Raw genomic sequence first — 27,510 nt, 5'->3', positions numbered from 1 at the left:
GAGGCCATAACATTCCTTTTTCTTGACCGCCTTCTTATTGTTATTGTTACTATTACTATAATAAAAAGTAATGTCGTTATCATTAGTAGGCAGGGTATAGCAGCCTTGTATAACCACCATCGAGCTGTAGGCCAAAGAGCACATCCTGTTTAGTCTTAATACCATAACTTACTTAGGCCTATATTTCAATACCTATATAGGCTTCTGCAACAATCAATCATGAATTTGTTCATTACATCATACAGCATGAGTCATTCGTGTTTTGAAATGCAAATCAAGCATTTGAGTTTTAAAATCAAATAAAATTACTTGAATAATTAGCGTAATAAACTGTTCAATTTCATAAATTGTTTTTAGTCTTTGCTGTAAAAAAGGCTTTACAAAAGGCATTACAACAACACTGTCTGGTACGTTTATAATTTATACATTTATACATTTTAATCATTTAGCAGACATTCTTATCCAGAGCAACTTACAAGAGCAATTACGGTGAAGTGCCTTGCTCAAGGGCACATCGAAAGATTTTTCAACTGGTCAGTTTGGGGATTCGTTCCAGCGACCTTTCGTTTACGCTCTTAACCGCTAGGCTACCTACCTGCCACCTGACATTTAATGTTGTTTACATTGCTCCAAATGGCCAGAAAATGTATATTGTAATCTAACAGCTCATGTTTGGCACACATAATATATACACAGTGCTGGCTCCTTACTTTCTTTTTCTTGATCTCCAGTATTTTCCACAACTAGTCAAATTTATTCCACAAATTTATACCGACTTCCCCTTTACCACCTGTGCAACCAGTTGACATTCCCCGAGTTTATTTGTCACGTCATCTGCATCCATTTTGCTGTTACATGTGTTCGGAGTTTGTTATAACCAATTTATTGATGTGATTATGATATGCTATAGGTCAGGCCCTATTGGTCACATGAATGCGATAAAGAGAGCTGAGGGAATTGGGAATGTTTTTCCTAAAGGAATTTGAGATTTCGGTAAGATACCTTTTCAGTCAGAAATGGCTGTAATTATATTGCAGCTTCAGCAACATGGACAGAGCCATAAACACTGCTGAAGTTCCGTAGTGGTCGCTGCAGCATGGAGGTGAAATCAAATCAATTGCGGTTAGACTCCTTTTAGTCATTTGTGTGCCTTAATTATCAAACTGTCACGCCTTGGTCTTAGTATTTTGTGTTTTCTTTCTTTATTTGGTCAGGCCAGGGTGTGACATGGGTTATTGTGGTGTGTTTTTTGTCTTGGGGTTTTGTGGGGTGTCTACGTAGTCTATGGCTGCCTGAGGCGGTTCTCAATCAGAGTCAGGTGATTATCGTTGTCTCTGATTGGGAGCCATATTTAGGCAACCATATTCTGTGAGTGTTTTGTGGGTGATTGTTCCTGTCTCTGTGTTTGCACCAGATAGGGCTGTTTCGGTTTTCGTTATTTCATTTAATTATTTTTGTAGTTTCTGTATGTTTAGTTTTCCTACATTAAAATATCATGAATCACCATCACGCTGCATTTTGGTCCGATCCTTGTTCTACCTCTTCGTCAGAAGAGGAGATAGAAGAGAGCCGTTACACAAACAGTGTGCTTAAAGTATCCGACAAGCTCAGTGCATATAGTTGATTTGATTAAAACACATGTGATGTGTCTATAAATGGGAAAATACACGTTATAAAATTTCGACCAATCGACACACACACACACACACACGTCACCATGATCTTTCACAAAACACATAATCAACCAACAGCACTTAACGACACAAACACACAGTCCGGCATAAATGTTACCACTCTGCCTGACCCCACGGGCACACAGTCACCAGTACATATTTAAATGTACCCTCACATGACGCACAGCAGTGGTGCTTGATGTGCGTTTTGGTTGGTAATACGATATATACCCAGTTGTACTCTAAAAGCCTTTTCAATCCATCTGCAGTTGACCTCCGTGTGAAAAGACGTGGCCACTCCAGGACCACTTAAACACACAGACACAGTACACAAACACGCCTAACCCCACCACTCCAGCCTACCACCGGGAGGCCGCTGATGAATAGAAACAGATAGACTAGACAAAGGACAAATGAATATGAAATGAAAGATAAACAAACAAAGCAGGGGAAGGGAGTCTTCCTGATCTGTCATCCCTCACTCCACCAAGCTCTCTCTCTCTCTCTCTTTAATTGGGGAGTATAGTGGTTATTTCCTTTCCATTCCTGGGTGAGTCAATCCTTTCATAAGTCCTAATGCACCGAAGATTAGGTTCTATGTGCTTCTCTGCGGCTGGCGGAGAACATTGTGTGACGGACACTAATTACTGACGCTGGCTCGCTGAGCATCACAAGCCCACTGGCATGGGATGTGTTCCAAATGGTAGAGAGACAGAGACCAAGGAAGCAAACTGGTCAGGGCCCAAAAAGGTGACACTTTTGTTGCCCTGAAACATACAAAACATCCCTGCTAGGGGGAAATGCAGGTTTTAACTAATTAAACAACAAAGAATATGATCTACACCATCTGTCTCTGTGTGTAAAATAAAACGTGGTTAATGTGAACCTACCTCACAGCTACAAAATGTAAAGAAAGCAATCCAATGTTATTTGCTGCCTAGACTTTACTGCAAATTACACTCAAGTCTTGAGAAAAAACAATCCACTAATATTGCAGTTAACCATGACAGCCTTTATAATAGAACGCTTGTGACCACACACATCTACATATTGCACTTGGGAAAAACACATCTTAAAGTAGAAATAGAATGAAACAAAACAGGCATTCTATTTTTGCTCTATTATAGTGGCCACTACAGTAGACATCGATCAAGTGCACACGGCTACATGTGTGCCAAAATAACCTTCACAGAGTAAAAAATGTAATAACCTCCCCTCACTCACTCACTCACTCACCCACATGTGTTACTGTCAAGTTCAACACAACAAAAACAATATATTTGGGCTACACTGCACATTATTACATTGTACACTGTCTGCCTTGTGGACATCTGTTCTACAATGTGCCAGCAGAGCCGGATACACTTTGTTGGCATAATGGATCTCTTTCAGGCAGAGAGGACACCTGGCTTACCCCTTTTATCCACTGACTGAAAAAGAGAGACATAGGGAAAGTGTGTTGCGTTCCTTTCACCTCTATAGAGGCATCCAGTTTAAGCCAGGCCAGGTTACACTTGATCCCTGAATCCACTTTCCAACACAAGCAACGCCTCATTTTCACTTAATTCTCTCATTCTGAAAATGAACCACATACTGTAGAGGGAAAACATTAGTTCAGATAGTAGTTAGTTGGTTAGCTAGTTAACACAGATTGCCAAGGTTCAGTAAGCAACTAACAGTAACGCGTTATAACTTGAGGAATGGCAAGGAGTTGTATAACGTTAACAGTTAATACTATCGCGAATTGTTTAGGTTACTAACGTTAGCTCATCTGATGTTGTAACGTTAGGTAGCTAATGTTAGCTGTCTGGCTTTATGAGACAGCTCATTTTCACACCATCAACTCAATTATTTGATCAGTTAAGTTGGCTAATGTTGCTCAACATTTATCTGGCTAGCTAACAGAGAATTCGATCCAGCTAGCAAGATATTTAACAATGGTAACAATACTTGTTCCACCACACTTTCTGCCTCACCTCAAACTTTCTAAATGGCAGTTGTTTTTCGGTTACAGCTCATGAAGTACGTTTCATCACCTTCTCACCCCTTGTCTCTGTGGTCAGGCTTCTCACCTAGTTTACCTCTTCATTATCATCATAGGACGCGCTGCTGTAAATTAACTGGCAAACTGCCTTTCCACTCTCTGCTGTCTTTCCAGAGCGCTCGCTGATGCTGTAACTAGCAAACTGCCTTTCCACTCTCTGCTGTCTTTCCAGAGCGCTCGCTGATGCTGTAACTAGCAAACTGCCTTTCTACTCTCTGCTGTCTTTCCAGAGCGCTCGCTGATGCTGTAACTAGCAAACTGCCTTTCCACTCTCTGCTGTCTTTCCAGAGCGCTCGCTGATGCTGTAACTAGCAAACTGCCTTTCCACTCTCTGCTGTCTTTCCAGAGCGCTCGCTGATGCTGTAACTAGCAAACTGCCTTTCCACTCTCTGCTGTCTTTCCAGAGCGCTCTGATGCTGTAACTAGCAAACTGCCTTTCCACTCTCTGCTGTCTTTCCAGAGCGCTCTGATGCTGTAACTAGCAAACTGCCTTTCCACTCTCCCGCTGTCTTTCCAGAGCGCTCTGATGCTGTAACTAGCAAACTGCCTTTCCACTCTCTGCTGTCTTTCCAGAGCGCTCTGATGCTGTAACTAGCACATTGGTTGTCTCTTCTCTCCTCAGTCGCTGCATTCTGCTGTTATGTGAATGGTTGGCTGAGCCTTGGATACAGCCAGTATTGCCCCAAACACGCATTCTCCTTTTGCATACAGCCAGTAGTGATCCAAAGCCCCCCCACAAACCTTTCCCATCGGATCTGCACAAATCTCGTAGGTCATCTATTTTGTATTCAAAAACCGAAAGGTGACTAGTTTGCATCCCTGAGAGAGACAGATGTACATAATTGCACACAAAAACACAGTTGCGCGCGCCCTCTCTCTCACACTCTCACTCACTCACTCACTCACTCACTCACTCACTCACTCACTCACTCACTCACTCACTCACTCACACACTCTCACACACTCTCTCTCTCTCTCTCTCTCTCTATCTAACACCAGCCTCTGTGGCATTTCTGTGACAACATATAAATGAGTCACACACACACAATACACAGCCTCCACCAAGACACACTCCTCAGAGTGTCCGTGACATTTCTGCAGGGACTTTCTTTCTGTTTCAGTGGCAGAAGCCTTGAAGGTTGACGACGATAACAAGCACCACAGTGAGAGAAAGAGCAAGCAACTTCCTCTCCTCTCGCTGTCCATTACCTCTGCCTGCCCTCTGGCACATCGATGACATAACTCAGCTGTCTAGCTAAATCAGTTTTGTTCTTCTGTCTCTACATGACTGAAACAGTCTTTGCCCCGAGAGCTGGTCTCAGAAAGTTTGCGTGTGTGTGTGAATCAGCAAACACACAGTCGCCATCTGATCCAATATTACTAACCTGACCCCTTCAACATCCCATCCCCTCTCTTTCACCCTGGGTTGATCCTCTACATGCACTATAACCTGGGGTGGCAGGAAACCTAGTGGTTAGAGCGTCGGGCCAGTAACCGAAAGGTTGCTCGATCAAACCCCAGAGCTGACAAGATAAAAATATGTCATTCTGCCCCTGAACAAGGCAGTTAACCCACTGTTCCTAGACCAGTTAACCCACTGTTCCTAGACCAGTTAACCCACTGTTCCTAGACCAGTTAACCCACTGTTCCTAGACCAGTTAACCCACTGTTCCTAGACCAGTTAACCCACTGTTCCTAGACCAGTTAACCCACTGTTCCTAGGCCTTCATTGTAAATAATAATTTGTTCTTAACTGACTTGCGGTGAAATAAAACTTTTTTTTTGGCCAAAAAATAACCTCATATGTAGCCTTTACACATCACTCATCATACCCACTGACAAATGAGACCCTCTGCCTCAGCATTGACCCAAGTCTGTGACACACACACACCAGTCCCCCCTCCCCCATGTGAGAACTGTCTCATTAGCAGACAGTAATCAGCTTAGTGTTCTGGAACGCCCATTGGCACAAAGCTCTTTACAGACAAACCCAGTTAGAGAGAGAGAGAGAGAGAGAGAGAGAGAGAGAGAGAGAGAGCTATGAGAGAGAGAGAGATTGATGGGAGCAAGAAGAGGAGAGCGTTCATGAGCAGAGGAGGGCGAGAACGCAACACGTGAGAGAAAGTGGTAGAGAAAGAGGGAGAGAATGGAAGAAAGACTAAGCCAAAAAGAAACAAAATGGCAAAAACAAGGAGAGCGAGACAAAGAATGAGAGGAAATGCACGAAAGAGGGCGTGTGTGTCATGGAGAGTGAAAAATAGAGAGAAACCCTCTTCCGTCCACACACAACCACCCACGCACATAACCACAAACACACACTCTCCTTAAACCACAAACATGATCATAAGAAGAAAGAGGGGGGATTAGAGAGAGGGAGGGAGGAAGAGAGGGAGAGAATTAGAGAGGGAGGGAGGAAGAGAGGGAGAGAATTAGAGAGGGAGGGAGGAAGAGAGGGAGAGAAATAGAGAGAGATAAATAGAGAGAGAGCGCATCGACGCCAGGAGAGAGGAGAGAGCGAGTGGGTCTACTGCCAGGAAAGCAGTCTTAAGGCCTTCTGCAGACTTGAGCCTGGCTGAGGCCTTAAGGCATTAGGGGATAGGCTTTTTGGCTATCCCTTTTTCCTGTGATTTGATTGGCTTCCAGACCAGTCTGAGCCCTTCCCTAGTGAAGGCGAGAGGAGCCCCGACCACGTGTGTACATAAACACAGCGACCTGAGAGCTTATTAAAACGTAACCACTTTTTTTATGACAATTTTATTTGAGAGGAACACACACACACACACACACACACACACACACACACACACACACACACACACACACACACACACACACACACACACACACACACACACACACACACACACACACACACACACACACACACACACACACAAATGCACACGCACACACTCTTTCACAAACTTGTCTGGCGCCCCATTGACTGGTTTGACTGCCAAGAAGACCTTTTTCTCTTAGCGCCGCGCGCGTGTGTGTGTGTTCGTCAAAGCATTTGAATAAAGCACTGAGAATTCAAAACACGACTAGCCTACTTAGTCATTGGATCTCCCCATTAGAGTCAACCAGACTGGCAAACGGACAGGGAACATGTATGTGTGTGTGTGAGTGCCTGTGTAACTAATGCACTATTATTCAGTGAGTGAACTTGATATACTGGTGTACTAAGGGATGGGACTGTCTGTTACCATATAGGCCACCAAACTATTCCTGCTGGACTTACTCAACAACAAACACACCATCACGACAAGCTTGCATAACACACACTTGCAATGCATACACATGCACCTGATCTGTCATCCCTTACTCCAGTCATCCGTGGACGTAAGCACCCCCCATCTCGCTCTCTGACTCTCGCTCTCTAGCATAGGAATGAAGATAGTCAGGTCTCTCACTATGACCCCCATGAACAACAAAGTCACACACACGCACAAAAAAGGTCATCTATTGACACACAGCACACACTCGTATGCTCACATGCACACACACACACACACACACACCATTCCCCAGCGTTATCGGCAATCTCCCACCAAACAGGAAAGCCGAGTGTGTGTGTGTGTGTGTGTGTGTGTGTGTGTGTGTGTGTGTGTGTGTGCACTTGCGTGCACTTGCAGAACGGAACTGAGGACACAAACAAATGGGAAGATGGGAGATGCGTGGAAGAGATTGGACAGAGGGGAGTGAGAGAAGGAGAGATAGAAGGGAGAGACTGGTAGGATACCATGGAGAGGTAACTGACAGAGGGCTGGTGAAAGAGAGGACGAACGAGAGGAGAGAAGGCAAGAGGGAGAGAAAGAAAGGGTGAAAAAAGAGAGAAAGAGCAGGAAGAGCCGGAAGGTAAAAAAGAGAGACAGAGGGTGAGAAAGACAGCGAGAAAGACAGAGAGAGAGACAGAGAGAGAGACAGAGAGACAGAGAGAGAGACAGAGAGAGAGACAGAGAGAGACAGAGAGACAGAGAGAGAGACAGAGAGACAGAGAGAGAGACAGAGAGACAGAGAGAGAGACAGAGAGAGAGAGAGAGAGAGACAGAGAGAGACAGAGAGACAGAGGGAGAGACAGAGAGAGAGACAGAGAGAGAGACAGAGAGAGAGAGAGACAGAGAGAGAGACAGAGAGAGAGACAGAGAGAGACAGAGAGAGACAGAGAGAGACAGAGAGAGAGACAGAGAGAGAGACAGAGAGACAGAGAGAGAGACAGAGAGAGACAGAGAGAGAGACAGAGACAGAGAGAAAGACAGCGAGAGAGACAGAGAGAGACAGAGAGAAAGACAGCGAGAGAGACAGAGAGAGAGACAGAGAGAGAGACAGAGAGAGAGACAGAGAGAGACAGAGAGACAGAGAGAGAGACAGAGAGACAGAGAGAGAGAGAGAGAGAGAGAGACAGAGAGAGAGACAGAGAGAGACAGAGAGAGAGACAGAGAGAGCGAGAGACAGAGAGAGACAGAGGGAAAGAGAGCGAGAGAGACAGAGAGAGAGACAGAGAGAGCGAGAGAGACAGAGAGAGAGACAGAGGGAAAGAGAGCGAGAAAGACAGCGAGAGAGACAGAGAGAGCGAGAGAGACAGAGAGAGAGACAGCGAGACAGAGAGAGAGACACAGAGAGAGACAGAGAGAGACAGAGAGAGCGAGAGACAGAGGGAAAGAGAGCAAGAAAGAGAGCGAGAGAGACAGAGACAGAGAGTGAGAGAAAGAGAGTGAGAGAAGGAGAGATAGAAGGGAGAGACTGGTAGGATACCATGGAGAGGTAACTGACAGAGGGCTGGTGAAAGAGAGGACGAACGAGAGGAGAGAAGGCAAGAAGAGGGAGAGAAAGAAAGGGTGAAAAAAAAAGAGAGAAAGAGCAGGAAGAGCCGGAAGGTAAAAAAGAGAGACAGAGGGTGAGAAAGACAGCGAGAGAGACAGAGAGAGAGAGACGGAGAGAGAGACAGAGAGAGAGACAGAGAGACAGAGAGAGAGACAGAGAGAGAGACAGAGAGAGAGACAGAGAGAGACAGAGAGACAGAGAGAGAGACAGAGAGACAGAGAGAGAGACAGAGAGAGACAGAGAGAGAGACAGAGAGAGACAGAGAGAGACAGAGAGAGACAGAGAGACAGAGGGAGAGACAGAGAGAGAGACAGAGAGAGAGACAGAGAGAGACAGAGAGACAGAGAGAGAGACAGAGAGAGAGACAGAGAGAGACAGAGAGAGAGACAGAGAGAATACAGAGAGAGAGACAGAGAGAGAGACAGAGAGACAGAGAGAGAGACAGAGAGAGACAGAGAGAGAGACAGAGACAGAGAGAAAGACAGCGAGAGAGACAGAGAGAGACAGAGAGAAAGACAGCGAGAGAGAGACAGAGAGAGACAGAGAGAGAGACAGAGAGAGACAGAGAGAGAGACAGAGAGACAGAGAGAGAGACAGAGAGACAGAGAGAGAGAGAGAGACAGAGAGAGAGACAGAGAGAGAGACAGAGAGAGACAGAGAGAGAGACAGAGAGAGCGAGAGACAGAGAGAGACAGAGGAAAGAGAGCTCCAGAGAGACAGAGAGACCGACAGAGAGAGAGAGAGAGACAGAGAAGAGAGACAGAGGGAAAGATGAAAGACAGCGAGAGAGACAGAGAGAGCGAGACAGAGAGAGAGACACAGAGAGAGACAGAGAGAGACAGAGAGAGAGACAGAGAGAGACAGAGAGAGCGAGAGACAGAGGGAAAGAGAGCAAGAAAGAGAGCGAGAGAGACAGAGACAGAGAGTGAGAGAAAGAGAGTGAGAGACAGAGAGCGAGAGAGACAGAGAGCAAGCGAGAGAGAGAGAGAGCGAGACAGAGAGAGAGAAATAAATAAATAGTTTATTTGTATTTCTTTCATTAGCATCGCCAAGGAAACGGAGCTAAACTAAACCTACTTCCTCCCCTGAGGGCTAAAATCAAAGTCCAAAAAAAACTATCCATCTCTACCTCCCTCCTTTCAATATTTGTTCCTGTACAACCTCAGTCTGTCTCACCAAGTCAAGTGTAGCGCTCCACTAAGGCTAACACCGCTGACTGTCCACAGTAGGCAATAAACAGCCTTATGAAGTCTATCAAAATGAAATCAATGTCAGGATGGCTATAGTAAATATAACCAGCGTAGAGGTAGAGAGAGGTAGAGGTAGAGAGAGGTAGAGGTAGAGAGAGGTAGAGGGAGGTTAGAGAGAGGTAGAGGTAGAGAGAGGTAGAGAGAGGTAGAGGGAGGTAGAGGTAGAGAGAGGTAGAGAGAGGTAGAGGGAGGTAGAGGTAGAGGGAGGTAGAGGTAGAGAGAGGTAGAGGAGGTAGAGGGAGGTAGAGGGAGGTAGAGGGAGGTAGAGAGAGGTAGAGGGAGGTAGAGGAGGTAGAGGTAGAGAGAGAGGTAGAGAGAGGTAGAGGTAGAGAGGTAGAGAGAGGTAGAGGGAGGTAGAGGTAGAGAGAGGTAGAGAGAGGTAGAGGTAGAGAGAGGTAGAGGGAGGTAGAGGGAGGTAGAGGTAGAGAGAGGTAGAGAGAGGTAGAGGGAGGTAGAGGTAGAGAGAGGTAGAGAGAGGTAGAGGTAGAGAGAGGTAGAGGGAGGTAGAGAGAGGTAGAGGTAGAGAGAGGTAGAGGGAGGTAGAGGTAGAGAGAGGTAGAGAGAGGTAGAGAGAGGTAGAGGGAGGTAGAGGTAGAGAGAGGTAGAGAGAGGTAGAGAGAGGTAGAGGTAGAGAGAGGTAGAGGGAGGTAGAGGTAGAGAGAGGTAGAGAGAGGTAGAGGGAGGTAGAGGTAGAGAGAGAGAGAGAGAGAGAGGAGGGGCAACAAAACAGACACAGGCAATCACAACGGGTTCCATTCAACCACTGGCCTCATACACTACAACATACAGGAGGGAATAGAATGGAACAGAAAGATAACACAGAATATTATAGAATACATGAATAGAAGACATTCTAACTGACAAGGAAAATGAAACCATATATGCTGTAACTGAATGTGGATAGAATGGAAGATAAGAATGTGATAGAATGGAAGATAGCCCTGTTCATGCTAAATATCTCTCTCTCTCTCCCTCTCTCTCTCTCTCTCTCTCTCTCTCTCTCTCTCTCTCTCTCTCTCTCTCTGGGATTCGGTCTCTATTCTCTCTGTGGTCAATGGGATATTAGGCTGCGTGAGCCACTACCTCGGGCACAGACTGACACAACACACACAACTTTAAAGGACACACACATAAGTGACACCATTAACACGAGTAAAGTAGGTCACAGGTGACTCCAGGGGACATTACTGTGACACAGCCCAAACATGTAATTTCTGCTTTTATTGTCCCCTTCTGCTGGCCCGCATGCTTTTCTGTGTCTCTTTCCACACTCCCCCTACAGTATAGTGGAAAGCTGTGTGTGTGTGTGTGTGTGTGTGTGTGTGTGTGTGTGTGTGTGTGTGTGTGTGTGTGTGTGTGTGTGTGTGTGTGTGTGTGTGTGTGTGTGTGTGTGTGTGTGTGTGTGTGTGTGTGTGTGTGTGTGTGTATATAGTGTGTGCACACACATCACCCAGCCCCCAGGGGTTATGAGTTGGGTCGGGATTCGCCCACGTAGGGGTATTAAATTGAGCTACTTCCACTAACTAACATACAGCTGGACTCATGGCATCATAACAACATGGTGTTATGAGACAACAGACATATTCTGCTCTGGCGCACAAAGATGATGTCACTCGAGTGGAATGTGGTGCTCAGGGTCAGTGTGCACCGAGAAATTATCCCACCCCTTCAAGTCTGAACAAGATGGCTTGTTTCTGAAATATCCTTGACACGGTTTCATACAAGGAGCGTAACAAGCGTATCCGTACCGTGAGACCACAAGCTGTGTAGAGTGATGTAGCTACTAGCCGATGAGTTATGGAGGGCAGTACAGCACTAGTATGTCAATAGGACAGATGTACAAGCCCAAACATGAAAAAAACTAGCACAGGAAGACTGGTTGAGCTGGGTTGGGTTCCACTACATCACAAATACATAGTGGCTATATAATTAGGGCTCTATAAAATATGCAGAGAATCACGGAATCCAGACATTCAAACGGAATTCAACAATGTAAAAAAAAAAAAGTATTGAACTTAGTACGAATTCAACTTAATGAATTGAACTCATTAGAAAATGCATTCATTTGCCCAAGATAATCAGAAGACATGAACAAAATGCATGAGTGATTCGTAGTTTCCCTGCAACGACACAGCCCACTGGGCACAGGTGACCATTCTCAACGTCTAGTCCACGTGGGTTCAACGGAATTTCATTGAAATGACGTGGAAACAACGGTTGATTCAACCAGTCTGCGCCCACTGGGAGGAATGTCACTGTCTTGTGTGTTGTTGTCGGTCTAGTCCTCACTTTGTGTATCCGTTAGCGATAATGCTAACAATAACCATCTGCTGGTAGATAGAAAGGCTATCCCCCAAAATCTTCTCAATGAAATGTTCATTCATTATATCATGATTATATGTTGAGGGCTTACAGAAACCCCGCTAGCCAAACAACAGTCTATGGCTGGTGCACTCGTGCATTCAAAAGGACAACAACACCACAAATGAGAGATTTTCCCCAGACCACAAGTGGTACCCTGATGTGGTTTAAGCATTCTTGTGGACAAACAACCTAGAATTTGATGTTCTATAAAAAAAAAAAAGGTGAGTTTTAGGGTGGAAACCTGCTACGGGAATTAGTCAAAAAAGAAAACAGATTTTATAGTGCAGCATTTATAATACACTGGAAATCCCAGGCCAATTCTGCCAAACATGTAGAGTTGAAGTGGGAAGTTTACATACACTTAGGTTTGACTCATTAAAACTCGTTTTTCAACCGCTCCACAAATTTCTTGTTAACAAACTATAGTTTTGGCAAGTTGGTTAGAACATCTACTGTGTGCATGACACAAGTCATTTTTCCAACAATTGTTTACAGACAGATTATTTCATTTATAATTTACTGTATCACAATTTCAGTGGGTCAGAAGTTTACATACACTAAGCTGACTGTGCCTTTAAACAGCTTGGAAAATTCCAGAAAATTGTGTCATGACTTCAGAAGCTTCTGATAGGCTAATTGACATAATTTGAGTCAATTGAAGGTGTACCTATGGATGAATTTCAAGGCCTACTTTCAAACTCAGTGCCTCTTTGCTTGTCATCATGGGAAAATCAAAAGAAATCAGCCAAAACCTCAGCAAAAAAAATTGTAGACCTCCTCAAGTCTGGTTCATCCTTGGGAGCAATTTCCAAATGCCTGAAGGTACCTCGTTCATCTTTACAAACAATAGCACGCAAGTATAAACACCATGGGACCACGCAGTCGTCATATCGCTCAGGAAGGAGACGTGTTCTGTCTTCTAGAGATGAACGTACTTTGGTGCAAAACAGTGAAATAAATCCCAGAACAACAGCGAAGGACATTGTGAAGATGCCGGTGGAAACAGGTACAAAAGTATCTATATCCACAGTAAAACAAGTCCAATACCGACATAACCTGAAAGGCCGCTCAGCAGGGAAGAAGCCACTGCTCCAAAACGGACATAAAAAAAGACAGATTACGGTTTGCAACTGCACAAGGGGACAAAGATAGTGCTTTTTGGAGAAATGTCCTCTGGTCTGATGAAACAAAAAAATAACTATTTGGCCATAATCATCATTATGTTTGGAGGAAATAGGGGGAGGCTTGCAAGCCGAAGAACACCATCCCAACCGTAAAGCACAGGGGTGGCAGCATCATGTTGTGGGGGTGCTTTGCTGCAGGAGAGACTGGTGCTCTTCACAAAATAGATGGCATCATGAGGCAGGAAAATTATGTGGATATTTTAAAGCAACATCTCAAGACATTAGTCATCAGGAAGTTAAAGCTTGGTCGCAAATGGGTCTTCCAAATGGACAATGACCCCAAGCATACTTCCAAAGTTGTGGCAAAAATCGCTTACGGTCAACAAAGTCAAGGTATTGGAGTGACCATCACAAAGCCCTAACCTCAATCCCCTAGAAAGTTTGTGGGCAGAACTGAAAAAGCGTGTGTGAGCAAGGAGGCCTATAAACCTGACTCAGTTGCACCAGCTCTGACAGGAGGAATGGGCCAAAAGACTACCGGAACCGTTCGACCCAAGTGAAACAATTTAAAGACAACGCTACCAAATACTAATTGAGTGTATGTAAACGTAAATATCATGTAACGGCCGTCGTCGGTGGAAGAAGGTGAGGACCAATGTGCAGCGTGGTACGTGTTCATCTTTTTAATAATGTAAACTGAACACTGAATAACAAAACAACAAAGAAACAACCGGAACAGTTCTGTCTGGTGCAGACACACAAAGACTGAAAATAACCACCCACAAAACACAATGGAAAACAGGCTACATAAATATGGTTCTCAATCAGGGACAACGATTGACAGCTGCCTCTGATTGAGAACCATACCAGGCCAAACACAGAAACTCACCCAACTCACGCCCTGACCATACTAAAACAAAAGACAAAACAAAGGAACTAAGGTCAGAACGTGACATGTCAAGAATTGTGAAAAACTGAGTTTAAATGTATTCGGCTAAGGTATGTAAAACTTCCGACTTCAACTGTAGATACAAATGGAAAACTCACTTCACCGTGGGGCGGCAGGGTAGCCTAGAGGTTAGAGCATTGGACTAGCAATCGGAATGTTGCAAATTCAAACCCCCGAGCTGACAAGGTACAAATCTGGCGTTCTGCCCCTGAACAAGGCAGTTAACCCACTGTTCCAAGGCCGTCGTTGAAAATAAGAATTTTTTCTTAACTGACTTGCCGAGTTAAATAAAGATAAAATAAATAAATAGTCTTAAGAAAATGCTATTTGTCCTATATTTAGACCAGACCTTCAAATATCTGAATTAGGCTAACTTTCACATCAATTCAAAGTAACTATTTTCAAACATCTATTTTAATTGAAAAGACAAGTAGTTGTATATTTTAATGTATTTGGAAGTAAATGTGTATTTTTATTTTTACCTTTATTTAACTAGGCAAGTAAGTTAAGAACAAATTCTTATTTTCAATGACGGCCTAGGAACAGTGGGTTAACTGGTCTAGGAACAGTGGGTTAACTGCCTGTTCAGGCGCAGAAAAACAGATTTGTGTCTTGTCAGCTCAGGGGTTAGAACTTGCAGCCTTCTAATTACGAGTCCAACGCTCTAACCACTAGGCTACCCTGTCGATACTCAAGTACACTGACTCAAATAGACTCCCAGGTATTTAACCCAGGTATTTAACCCATGTATTTAACCCAGGTATTTAACCCATGTATTTAACCCAGGTATTTAACCCATGTATTTAACCCAGGTATTTAACCCATGTATTTAACCCAGGTATTTAACCCATGTATTTAACCCATGTATTTAACCCAGGTAATTAACCCATGTATTTAACCCATGTATTTAACCCAGGTAATTAACCCAGGTATTTGAAAATAGTATTTGGTAGACTAGTTACTTTTTACAAATAACCATTACTTAAATAAAAGTGGTTGTTTTTTGCAAAAATAACTATTTGAAATACCAGGTACTGTAAGGACCGACGCCGGAGAGGAGAAGCAGGTACCGGGAGTCAACATTTAATCAGGAACAGACAGGTAACAAGACAGGCGAAGCGTTGGCACACGGGTAAACAAGAACATATGACAACAACGCTGAAGCAGGGAACAGAACGGGGAACCAGACAGATATAGGGGAGGAAATGACAGAGGTGATTGAGTCCAGGTGAGTCCAATAATCGTTGATGCGCGTGACGGGGGGGCAGGTGTATGTAATGATGGTGGCAGGAGTGTGCGATGCTGGGGAGCGTGGCAGATACTCAAATACACATGTATTTGAACCTAGGTCTGGTCTAGACTAGGGTTGTGTCCATAGCATAGCTCACATCCTGACCTAACATAGGCTGAGGGGGGATCAATTGCAGAATCCTGCAGAAACAGAAATGTGAATTACTATGTGTATTATAATTAATGGCATTTTCTTTGTAGGGGTTGATACATTTTGAAGGGAAAATCAAGTCTGAAATTTAAACGTGAAAATTACACATTTCAGAAGCCTTTTTAAACCTCAAATACACCTTCATGTTTAACATGTGCTGCATTGCAAGGAAAGTACTCCAGCAGCAGGGTGATCAAATTCAGATCCTACATCTGTACCAAGTAAAAAAGAAGCTATGAACTGACTGCAGTCATCCAACAAGTACAAAAGGATAGTGAAAATACTGGTAGCATATAAATAGGCCTCGTCTGGCTATGGTTTCAGGTCAGGGATTCAATGACAGAGTAGACTTGTTCGGTGTGTGTGTGTGTGTGTGTGTGTGTGTGTGTGTGTGTGTGTGTGTGTGTGTGTGTGTGTGTGTGTGTGTGTGTGTGTGTGTGTGTGTGTGTGTGTGTGTGTGTGTGTGTGAGAGAGAGAGCAAAAGAGTGAGTGACGGACGGACAGAAAGAAAAAGGGTTTGCGTGTGTATGTGTGTGTACTGTATGTGTGTGTGTACTGTATGTGTGTGTGTTTGTAATATAACTCCAACAACAAGGATGAAAAGGGAGGGGTGAGGAGGGGTGAGACGGATTAAATACTTCTAAACCGCCTCGGCTCAACTTTACTCCATCACTCACTGCAGCACTTAGCACTGGGTGAGCAGCCACCACAGAACAGAGGCCAGACGTGTGTGTGTGTGTGTGTGTGTGTGTGTGTGTGTGTGTGTGTGTGTGTGTGTGTGTGTGTGTGTGTGTGTGTGTGTGTGTGTGTGTGTGTGTGTGTGTGTGTGTGTGTGTGTGTGTGTGTGTGTGTGTGTGTGTGTATGTGTGTGAGAGCAGTAGAATTGGGTGAATGGGTTCTTATTTTTCCCTTCCGCCCGAGTCCCAACAGTGTGTGTATATACGTGCGTCCGTGTGTGATGTGTGTGTGTCGTGTGCCCCAGAGCAAGTGGTGCCCATGGCTGGTTAAGCACCCCTCCAGAAGTTCCACAGTTGGCATGGGGCATTGAGGAGGTGCCAACATGCCATGTCGCCCTTAGGCTTGCCAGGAGGCACTACAGCATTACAGAGCGATACAGGACAGTGCCATGCTACTGGTGTGTATACCACTATGACAGGCTATGAAAATGCAGGGACCGAGATCATATAAGTAAGTAGGTCATGATTTTTTTGTTTCTCACTAATCCTGAGTTTTTATGCTGCCCCTTCAGAGACTTAAAAAGATTTATTGAATTGAAAAGATTGCAAAGTGTCGGATCCTACGTCAGTAGTTGGAGGCAACTATTAAAGGGTAAAAGGGTAGGGGCCCGGGATAGGGGCTAGGGACCCGGGATAGGGGCTAGGGACGGGATAGGGGCTTGGGACCCGGGATAGGGGCTAGGGACGGGATAGGGGCTAGGTATAGGGGCTAGGAACCCGGGATAGGGGCTCGGTGTAGGGGCTAGGGACCCGGCATAGGGGCTAGGTGTAGGGGCTAGGAACCCGGGATAGGGGCTAGGTGTAGGGGCTAGGGGCCCGGGATAGGGGCTAGGTGTAGGGGCTAGGGACCCGGGATAGGGGCTAGGTGTAGGGGCTAGGAACCCGGGATAGGGGCTAGGTGTAGGGGCTAGGGACCCGGGATAGGGGCGAGGTGTAGGGGCTAGGAACCTGGGATAGGGGCTAGGCATCAGTTTAGGGGGTAGGGGAAAGGGGAGGGGCTAGGAACCTGGGGGGAGGGGCTAGATGTCGGTTTAGGGGGTAGGGGCTAGGTGTCGGTTTAGGGGGTAGGGGAAGGGGAGGGGCTAGGTGTCGGTTTAGGGGTAGGGGCTAGGTGCCGGTTTAAAGCGACTAGGGGAGGGGGTAGAGGCTAGGTGTCGGTTTAGGGGGTAGGGACTAGGTGTCGGTTTAGGGGGTAGAGGCTAGGTGTCGGTTTAGGGGGTAGGGACTAGGTGTCGGTTTAGGGGGTAGAGGCTAGGTGTCGGTTTAGGGGGTAGGGGCTAGGTGTCGGTTTAGGGGCTAGGTGTCAGTTTAGCATAGGTCGCCTTTTTCAAATGACCAAGGATCGAGGTACATTATGAACTGTTGTAATGTGGAGGTTAGAGGGGCAGCCCGAGGCATGGTGGTGAGACGGCTAATAGAGTGTCACATGGTCTTCCTGAAACATGTTGGCATGGCCTACAGGGGGGTTGGATTTCCACCATCTGACTTTACAGGAAAACCACTTCACATCACTCATTGGTAAACACATGCACTCACCCCAACCATCCAAATCGCCTTTCTCCTTTTTGAAGAAGCATATGTGCAGGACACCGTAGTTGAAACATGCATAAGTATGAGGTAACCCTAAACACAGATGTGTGTGTTTCAGGAGGGGCCACGTGTTCACAGTGCACTTCCCATCTAAATCATTTAAAGCTCCCATTAAAAACACATAAACGGTCACAGGCATGCAGTCGTGTGCACTGTACACTACACATGACGTACACACCCACGAATAAACTCTACATAAACAGACAGCCACTCACAACAGCCTCTCACACACACACAAACACACCCCCCCACACACACACACACACACACACACACACACACACACACACACACACACACACACACACACACACACACACACACACACACACACACACACACACACACACACACACACACACACACACACACACACAGTCTCGTATGACTAACCTTGTTGGGAGACACAATTCATTCCCATTCAAAATCCTATTTTCCCAAAACCTAACCCTAACCCTAAACCTAACTAAACCTAACCCTAGCGCCTATAACCTAATTCTAATTCTAACCTTAATGCCTTCAAAATAACATTTCACCTTGTGGGGACTAACAAAATGCCTCCCAGTTGGTCCGATCTTTGTTAGTTTACTCTTCTGGTCCCCACAAGTATAGTTAAACAAGTCCACTCCCCCACCCCCCCTCACGCACACACACACCCGCACATGCTGGAGCTTGCCAGAAAGAAATCCCCACAATTACCATGGACCAGAGTTAGTTTACCTAAAATCTTAGGCCTACATAAATGCACAGACGAGACTAATAATTGCTTCCATACCACGTCGTAATCCACGGATCAGTCTGTACTTTTGGGTTCTTCAAACTTCATTCACACTGGCTCTCATTCTATTCCTATCTGGCATTCGTTCTCTCTATCCTAGTCACTTTCCTCTTTCCTCCATAAGCGGGGTACTTCCCATGCACTCACAAAATCTATTTTCATCTGCCTTCTCTCATCGTTCCGGGACGGAGCGAGACACAATGGGAAAACAGAGGGAAGGGAAAGAAAGAGACAGAGAGAGGAGAGAAAGAGAGGGGGAGAAGGGAAGAGCAGAAAGAGGGAGAGGAGAGAAAGAGGGGGAGAAGAGAAAGAGCAGAAAGAGAGGGGGGAGAGAAAGAGGGGGACAAGAGAAGAGCAGAAAGAGGCAGAAGCGAAAGAGGGGAGAAGGGAAGAGCAGAAAGAGGGAGAGGAGAGAAAGAGGGGGAGAAGAGAAAGAGCAGAAAGAGAGGGGGGAGAGAAAGAGGGGGACAAGAGAAGAGCAGAAAGAGAGAGAGGAGAGAAAGAGAGGGGGAGAAGAGCAGAGCAGAAAGAGGCAGAAGCGAAAGAGGGGGAGAAGAGAAGAGCAGAAAGAGGGAGAGGAGAGAAAGAGGGGGAGAAGAGAAAGAGCAGAAAGAGAGGGGGGAGAGAAAGAGGGGGACAAGAGAAGAGCAGAAAGAGAGAGAGGAGAGAAAGAGGGGGAGAGAGAAGAGCAGAAAGAGACAGAGAGAGGAGAGAAAGAAGGGGAGAAGAGAAAGAGCAGAAAGAGGATACAAGACAGAAGAAAGAAGATTAGAAGAGGAAACGCAGAGAGAGGAGAGAAAGAGATGAGAGAGAGGTGGGACGAGAGAGAGAGCGAAAACACGTTTAAGGGGAGAGGGGGGAGCTCAGTTCAGTTCAGTCCAGCCTGGCCCAGCTGAAGGGAGCTGGCAACCTACCACGGCAGAAACACCCGGACAAAAGGATCATTTATTGAAGAAGGAAAAAGGGGGAGGCGGAATGGACTGGAGGGATGAAGAGAGGAGGGGTCACTGTACAGAGGCATTTGGGAGTGTGAGTTAGTGAAACGCTGGCACCCTCTCAACATTCACAGCCAACGTGTTACATTCTGCCCCATGCTGCCTGGCTTACGCGACCATGCTAACATGTTCCCAATAAGGACCCACTGTGGAGGGCGAAAATCCTCCATAAAGGCCCACAGTGTGAAGGCTAGCTAGTGCTAACGCTCCACCACTCAGTACTTTAATAGTTAATATTGGCTTATAAATCCCCACTCAGGGTTTAACTGGGGTCTATCTATACAGATACAGTGGTCCGGCTTCTCTAATGAGCCAGCTCAGGCCAAGTTAGGAAAGACAGGCTTCTCTAATGAGCCAGCTCAGGCCAAGTTAGGAAAGACGGGCTTCTCTAATGAGCCAGCTCAGGCCAAGTTAGGAAAGACGGGCTTCTCTAATGAGCCAGCTCAGGCCAAGTTAGGAAAGACGGGCTTCTCTAACGAGCCAGCTCAGGCCAAGTTAGGAAAGACGGGCTTCTCTAACGAGCCAGCTCAGGCCAAGTTAGGAAAGACGGGCTTCTCTAACGAGCCAGCTCAGGCCAAGTTAGGAAAGACGGGCTTCTCTAACGAGCCAGCTCAGGCCAAGTTAGGAAAGACGGGCTTCTCTAACGAGCCAGCTCAGGCCAAGTTAGGAAAGACGGGCTTCTCTAACGAGCCAGCTCAGGCCAAGTCAGGGAAGACGGGCTTCTCTAATGAGCCAGCTCAGGCTAAGTCAGGGAAGACGGGCTTCTCTAATGAGCCAGCTCAGGCTAAGTCAGGGAAGACGGGCTTCTCTAATGAGCCAGCTCAGGCTAAGTCAGGGAAGACGGGCTTCTCTAATGAGCCAGCTCAGGCTAAGTCAGGGAAGACAGGCTTCTCTAATGAGCCAGCTCAGGCTAAGTCAGGGAAGACGGACTTCTCTAATGAGCCAGCTCAGGCTAAGTCAGGGAAGACGGGCTTCTCTAATGAGCCAGCTCAGGCTAAGTCAGGGAAGACGGGCTTCTCTAATGAGCCAGCTCAGGCTAAGTCAGGGAAGACGGGCTTCTCTAATGAGCCAGCTCAGGCTAAGTCAGGGAAGACTGGCTTCTCTAATGAGCCAGCTCAGGCTAAGTCAGGGAAGACAGCCTTCTCTTACCGAGAACGTTTGTCTCCTTCTCAGAGAAGATGTTTGTCATACATGTAGCAAAACGCAAGGCTAGTATAGAATTTGCTGTGAACTTTTATCCAAATGGATATTTTCTGTTGATTAAATTGCATAGAATGTGCAGTCCGAGACATGAAAAAAATCGATAAGCCCATTTTCATGGAATATGAATTGTTTTAATAGGTTGTTTCAGCCTTATGCAACCGCTACAAATGAACATTGAATTTTAAAAAGGTTTCATATTGCTCTGCCCTTTAGACAAAATAGATTTGCAGATAAAACCATTGCATGTACTTAGCTACGGATAGCAGCCTAACCATATCTTTGATTTAGGCTTAAATAGACAGTAACAAATATCTGATTGGTTTCTGTGTTTGTGTGTGTGTGTGTGTGTGCGTGTGTGCGTGTGTGTGTGTGTGTGTGTGTGTGTGTGTGTGTGTGCGTGCGTGCGTGCGTGTGTGTGCGTGCGTGTGTGTGCAGAATCCGGCGCCAGGTGGGCCTGAATATGAACACAGACGGACAGAACTGCTCAGTATCATTTGATTATGTAAAAGGCCACTGTTTCATCTGAATAATCTCGACAGTAGCAGCAGGACACAGCGATGGAGGTGGGAGAGAGAGAGAGGTGGCATAAGAAGAGGCTCAGGAGAGCAACCAAAGCTGCACACAGAGCATGACAGAGATAGAGAGAGAGAGGGAGAGAGAGTGAGGACATTTAGACTACTACCTAAATATGACAAAAGGAGCAGATGTGAAAAAACAGTTCATCTTACCTGTACCATCCTTGTTTCCGTTCTGATGCGTTCGCAACTCCTCTGACTTGTAGAAGTCGATGCTGGCATAGGTGTTGAGGTTGGAGCCTACACTGCCCCCCACTCCAGCCCCGGACACCACCACCCCGGCCCCCCCGGTCAACATGGACGAGTAGAGGCGAAGGGGGTTGGCCTGGACGGTTGAAGACCCGTCTAGGGCTGCATGAGGGTTCTCTTTGTTAGCCAAGTCCAAGTCTATGTAGTTGAGGCCTTGCTCCATGGATGACGTCTGAGCAGAGGACAGGCCAGGCCCGGGATGGAGGAACTGCGCGGGGAGATGCTCGGCTGATGCTCCGTTTCCCCATAGCACGCCCTCCAACCCCAGACGGCGAGCCACAGCCTGGGCGTGCTCCGGGAAGAGGGAGGCGACAGAGGAAGAGTTGGAGGATTGGGGAGGGAAAGAGGGGGAGGGGAGGAAGGTTTCGGAGCAGTGGCGTCTGCGGCCCTGGGCGTCGGCCCGGATCACTTTAGCTCCGTGGTCCGGGTTGGGCCCGGTTTTGGCCAGGGGGAAGTCCAGGCCCAAGGTGAGGACAGGGGCTGGTGGCTTGGGGCTGGCTGGGGAGGGGGCTTTGGAGGAGGTGTTGTTGGACATGGAGCTGGCAATGCTGTTGTTGTTCAGGCTGAAGGCCATCTCTGTATAGTCCCCGCAGGAGGTAGGGGATTCTGATTGAGTCACCACAACGCGGGTAGTCTGTCTGTTTATCCTGGGCCCTGCTTCAGCCCCCTCGGGTTCCCCTTGTTGCTGAGGGGACACCCTGAGCACACCGCGGGCCTTGGGTGCCAGGGCTATGGAAGGGGGCGTAGGAGGGGTGGGGAAGGAAGGGAAGCCCAGCGGTGTCAGGGAGAGGGGCGAGGGGGACGGAGAGGGCCCCAGGTCCATGTTGACATACTCAGAGGCTGATGGTGGGGTGAGGGGTGTCAGGGGGGCAGAGGGGCTGCGGGAGAGGGGCAGGAACCCCCCCAGGCAGGACGTGGGCTGGTGTGAGGGGCGCTGGCTGGAACCGCGAGGGAGGGACATCCCATGTCTGAGTCCCCTCCCTTCCCCACCTCCTGGCCCTCCTCTGAACTGGATGCTCACATACTCCCCTGGGCTCTTGGGCTCCGGGGGGAGGGGGTTCTCACGGACCCTGGGGAGGGTGTTGGCTTTGGAAACGTCCACAAACAGGCTGACCGGCCGGGTCCTGGCTCCCCCTTGCTGGCCCTGCTTGGGGGCCGCCCGTCTCTGCTGGAGGAGCCCTATGTCTTTAGAGTGAGCTCCCCCACCTGAGGGGCCTGCTCCCTGGGAAGACCTGTCCTCATTCTCCCCTAGGCTCTCGCTGCTGGCCGAGCTGGAGGAGTATGAGGACGAGGAGAGGGACAGGTGGCGACCTTGGACCGCACCCAAATTGGGGTCCTGACGACCACCCACTGCCCTGCCAACCCCTCTACCACCACCGCTCCCATTGGGCCTCCTTCCTCGGCCGTCCTCAAAGTGTCCACCAGGTGGCGTGTGTTTGTAGGAGCGGGGCAGTGAGTAGTAGGAGTAGACCATCTTGGGAGCCTGCTGAAGGGGATGGGGGTCGGTCTGCGGGGCCTGCTGAAGGGGATGGGGGTCTGTCTGAGGGGGGTGCTCTGGGGGAGGGGGGCTGCTGTTGGCCGAGCGGGCGCTGATGGGGGACATGTTCATGTAGTCGCTGCCCGCCCGGCTGTCCGCGCTGCTGCTGCCCACCCAGGCCCCGCCTGCCAGGCCACCACGCTGGTCCGGAGAGCAGCTGCTGTTGGGTGACATCATCATGTAGCCGTCTCCGGGAGGGGGCCGGATCTGTTGTGGCGGTGATACGCTGTTGTTGGGTGTCATGGCCATGTAGTCGTCCGCCAGCTTGGACTCGTCAGCAACCGAGGCGGAAAGAGAGTTGGTGAGGTTGACAGGGGGTTGGGTCACTCCTCCCGGGAGCATGGACATGTAGCCATTATCCCGCACTACACCTCCACCCAACTCTCCAGCCACATCCAGGTACCCCCCTCCTCCCCCCTCTCCACCGGGGCTTATTTCAGAATCTCTCCGTGAAGAGGAGGTGGTGAAGGACTCCCTGCTGGTGCTTCGTGACATGATGGCGTAGTCGGCCGCATCCTCGTCCTGCTCCTCCTCCCCCCTGCGGGGCCGTGGGGCCAGTCGCTCCAGTGCCATGGGGGGCAGGGACGCCCGCTTGCTCAGCAGCCCCCTCTCAGCCTCACATTCCCGGCTGGAGGAGCGACGCAAGACTCTCTTGGTCTGGGCCTGGTGGGAAGGGGCTGAGCTGGATGCACCAGCAGGCAGACAGCCAGATGACGTGGCTCCACCACCACGCTGACCCATTAGGGTGTAGTTAGCAGCCTCATCGTCCAGGGGTTGACCGTGGCCGCCCGACCCGGCTGACCCTCCAGGCATGTTGGGGAAGGGGGCCAGGAGGGAGTGGGGGGATTGCTCCCCAGGGCTGGAGCCGTACTCGTCCGAGGAGCCATAGTCGCTGGGGGAGCCCGACACGGAAGCGTTGTGCGAGGGGACGCGGCTGTATGCACTGGCCCCTGCTCCACCACTCCCTCCTCCGGTCGCACCCACCACTATCCCAAACTCTGAGCCGTGGCCGGAGCTGGAGGAGAGGCTGGGGGCCGGGGAGGGGGATGGGGTGGAGACAGAGCGCATCAGGCCCATGGGGTTGTTCTTGGCCAGGGTGGGGGCCGAGCGGGCCGATTTGGACCTGAGGATGGGCGTGGTGGAGCAGGACCCGTTGGTAGTAAGACTGGAACTCTGCCCTACCCCTCCACACACTCCACCCACACAGTCTTCACCTTTACTCCCGTCGCTGGCTGTGCGTGACCTGGGGAAGCTGTGGCGGGGAGTGGGCGATGCATTGGCACTGTTGCCCCCAGTTCCAGCCCCTCCAGGCGGCTCAGTGCGGGGCCTGCGGGTGAAGCCCACCTGGCTGGGGGGCGGGTTGGGGTGGTGGCGTCGCGAGGGGACGCTGATGGGGTTGGAGGCTGTAGCGCCCCCTCCTGGTCCGGAGTTGGACTGCGACTTGCTGCGTTGGCGGAACTCCTCGCTCAAGGCCTTCATGGCTTCCAGCAGGGTCTCATGCATGTTCTGGGCCACCACAGAGTCATCCACCTGCATGAGACAGAACACAGTTATACTCTATGGGTCCTCTTTTCCTTTAAGTTTAGCCAACATCAAATGGTCATGCATTAGGATGAATACACAGCTTGCCAATCAAAACACAGTGACCACTCAGAGCTGCAACTAGGCCTGTGTTACATCTCATCTCACCTGCATCCAGAACTCCCCGGGGCCCGTGACCGCGGAACGACCAACCTCCACGAAGAAGAAGTTCTCGGAGTGACCGCAGCGCCTCACATTCATCAGTTGCAGGACCACGGCTGCGGCGTCTGAATTAAGCTTGACGAAGTTGACCGTCTTCTCAGTCAGGCACAACCGGTAGACGCCCACCAGGTTCTTGGCCTGGCCCAGCCCCTTTGGCCACACCTTGACCTGCCACACCTCCTTGAAGGCGGGGCCTGGGGTTGGTACACCGTAGTCCCCTCCCGGACCGGTGTCGGTACTAGCCACCTTACCTGGAAAGGAGGACAGAAGGGATGGATATAGAGGGGAGAGAGAGAGAGAAGTGTTTTATATAGAGATTGAGAGACAGGTAGGTGGATAAGAGGGATAAAAACAGGTGGGTGGATAGAGGGATAAAAACAGGTAGGTGGATAGAGGGATAAAAACAGGTAGGTGGATAGAGGGATAAAAACAGGTAGGTGGATAGAGGGATAAAAACAGGTAGGTGGATAGAGGGATAAAAACAGGTAGGTGGATAGAGGGATAAAAACAGGTGGGTGGATAGAGGGATAAAAACAGGTAGGTGGATAGAGGGATAAAAACAGGTAGGTGGATACAGGGATGGAATATAGAGATTAAAACAGGTGGGTGGATACAGGGATGGAATATAGAGATTAAAACAGATGGGCGGATACAGGGATGGAATATAGAGATTAAAACAGGTGGGCGGATACAGGGATGGAATATAGAGATTAAAACAGGTGGGCGGATACAGGGATGGAATATAGAGATTAAAACAGGTGGGCGGATACAGGGATGGAATATAGAGATTAAAACAGATGGGTGGATACAGTGATGGAATATAGAGATTAAAACAGGTGGGCGGTTACAGGGATGGAATATAGAGATTAAAACAGACCAACATGACCGTCGTGCCTCAGTTACGAGGGAATGTGAGGTGAAAGCACCACTATTTACCCAGCAGACACGAACAAGCCTCCGCCGTTATGCAAGCTGTGCTGATATCTAGTGTTTTAGCAAATTCTGAACAATCCACAGCGGTTTGTGAGTCCTGCTCTTCATGCAGCTGCATGTTTCAACTCGGTGGCCACACACACACACACACACACACACACACACACACACACACACACACACACACACACACACACACACACACACACACACACACACAGACACACACACACACACACGAAAATGTAAACACACACACACACACACACACACACACACACACACACACACACATAACATTCATGTGCACCACTGTTCTTGTCTTATTATCCATTAAACTACTGTTGCTAGTTTGATGGTTGTAGCCATCAATTGTCCCATTAACGATCACCCGCATTAGCAAACTTCTTTAATTACAAACTTCATTTCTGTAGAACAGGCTACTTGTTGTGAAGAACGATATCAGCAAAATGCTTGCGATAAGTGATCGGTATGGTCGGTGTCGATAATTTACCATCCACCCCGCCCGTCTCTGTAGCCCGCCCGTCTCTGTAGACGACTTCTTTTCCATACACCTGGTTGGCGTTTGCAGGTTTGAGACATTCTGAATACATTACAACCCCATAGAAAAACATTTTCATTTACTGTATAAGGTTTGGTTACAGTAGTCCCTCATTTACAGGTCACTCACTGTAAACAGAGAAGACCACCCGTTCCCTGAGACTGAGCTCACTTGGTCTAAAACAGAACAGTGAAGTCCTCTGTTAATATCAGTGGTAGAAAAGGGGACCAGAACATGTGTTTAATAACGGCTTTCATAGATAAGAATGGGTGTCAATGAATCCTTCGCAAGCAAACGACCCACACTCACTTTAAGACTAGGCCTAAATGCTTAGATGTTTAGACTGATAGCTCTTAAGAGGCACCTCTGTCAACTTCAACCAAACACAAGAAAGCCCTTACTCCTCCATAGCTTCCAACATGATCATACTGGACTGTGCACGTGTGCGTGTGCATGTTTGTGTGCGTGTGCTCGCGCACATACATGAAATGGTATCAATTAGGTGCAGGGGAAGCATGTGTTCCTCTGTCTCTCCCGTGCCTTCTGTTTAACCCAATAATCACAACCACGTGTATGGACAAAAACCTCCGGCACGAACGCAAAAACAAAACGACGACAGACTCGACCATCTGTTATGACTAACGTTTCCACTCCCCGCTTCCAAAACATTCAGTTGTGGCCGTGGAATGGGAAACCTGCGTGTGTATGTTCTTCTGGCTTTCTTACCGCTAAATGGATGATGAGACAGGACATCAAGGCACACCAGAATAGCTGTTATGCCAGACAGAGGAGGCTGGTGAGAGAAGCTGTAGGAAGACGGGCTCATTGTAATAGCTGGAATGGAATCAATGGTACCAAACACATGGAAAACAACGTAGACCATTGGCTGTGTACGATGCATGTCCTCTGCATTAGATGAGTCACTCTAAGCCAAGCATG

The 27,510-nt window shown here is 48.0% G+C and overlaps 1 protein-coding gene across 1 annotated transcript in view; it reads right to left on the bottom strand.

Annotated features, from left to right (window-relative positions):
• LOC118368784 (insulin receptor substrate 1-B) overlaps positions 1-27,510 on the bottom strand; it is a 56,999-nt gene that overhangs the window by 12,419 nt on the left and 17,070 nt on the right. The window contains exons 2-3 of the mRNA XM_035753194.2: positions 25,023-25,327; positions 21,701-24,863 (exon numbers count right to left, since the gene is read on the bottom strand). Coding sequence (XP_035609087.1) covers positions 21,701-24,863; positions 25,023-25,327 — 3,468 coding nt within the window. The remainder of the gene's footprint in view (positions 1-21,700; positions 24,864-25,022; positions 25,328-27,510) is intronic.

Source organism: Oncorhynchus keta, chromosome 35 (assembly GCF_023373465.1).
Source record: "Oncorhynchus keta strain PuntledgeMale-10-30-2019 chromosome 35, Oket_V2, whole genome shotgun sequence".
Taxonomy (NCBI): domain Eukaryota; kingdom Metazoa; phylum Chordata; class Actinopteri; order Salmoniformes; family Salmonidae; genus Oncorhynchus; species Oncorhynchus keta.
Note: the sequence above shows the minus strand (reverse complement) of the source record. Positions and strands in the feature narration are given on the sequence as shown.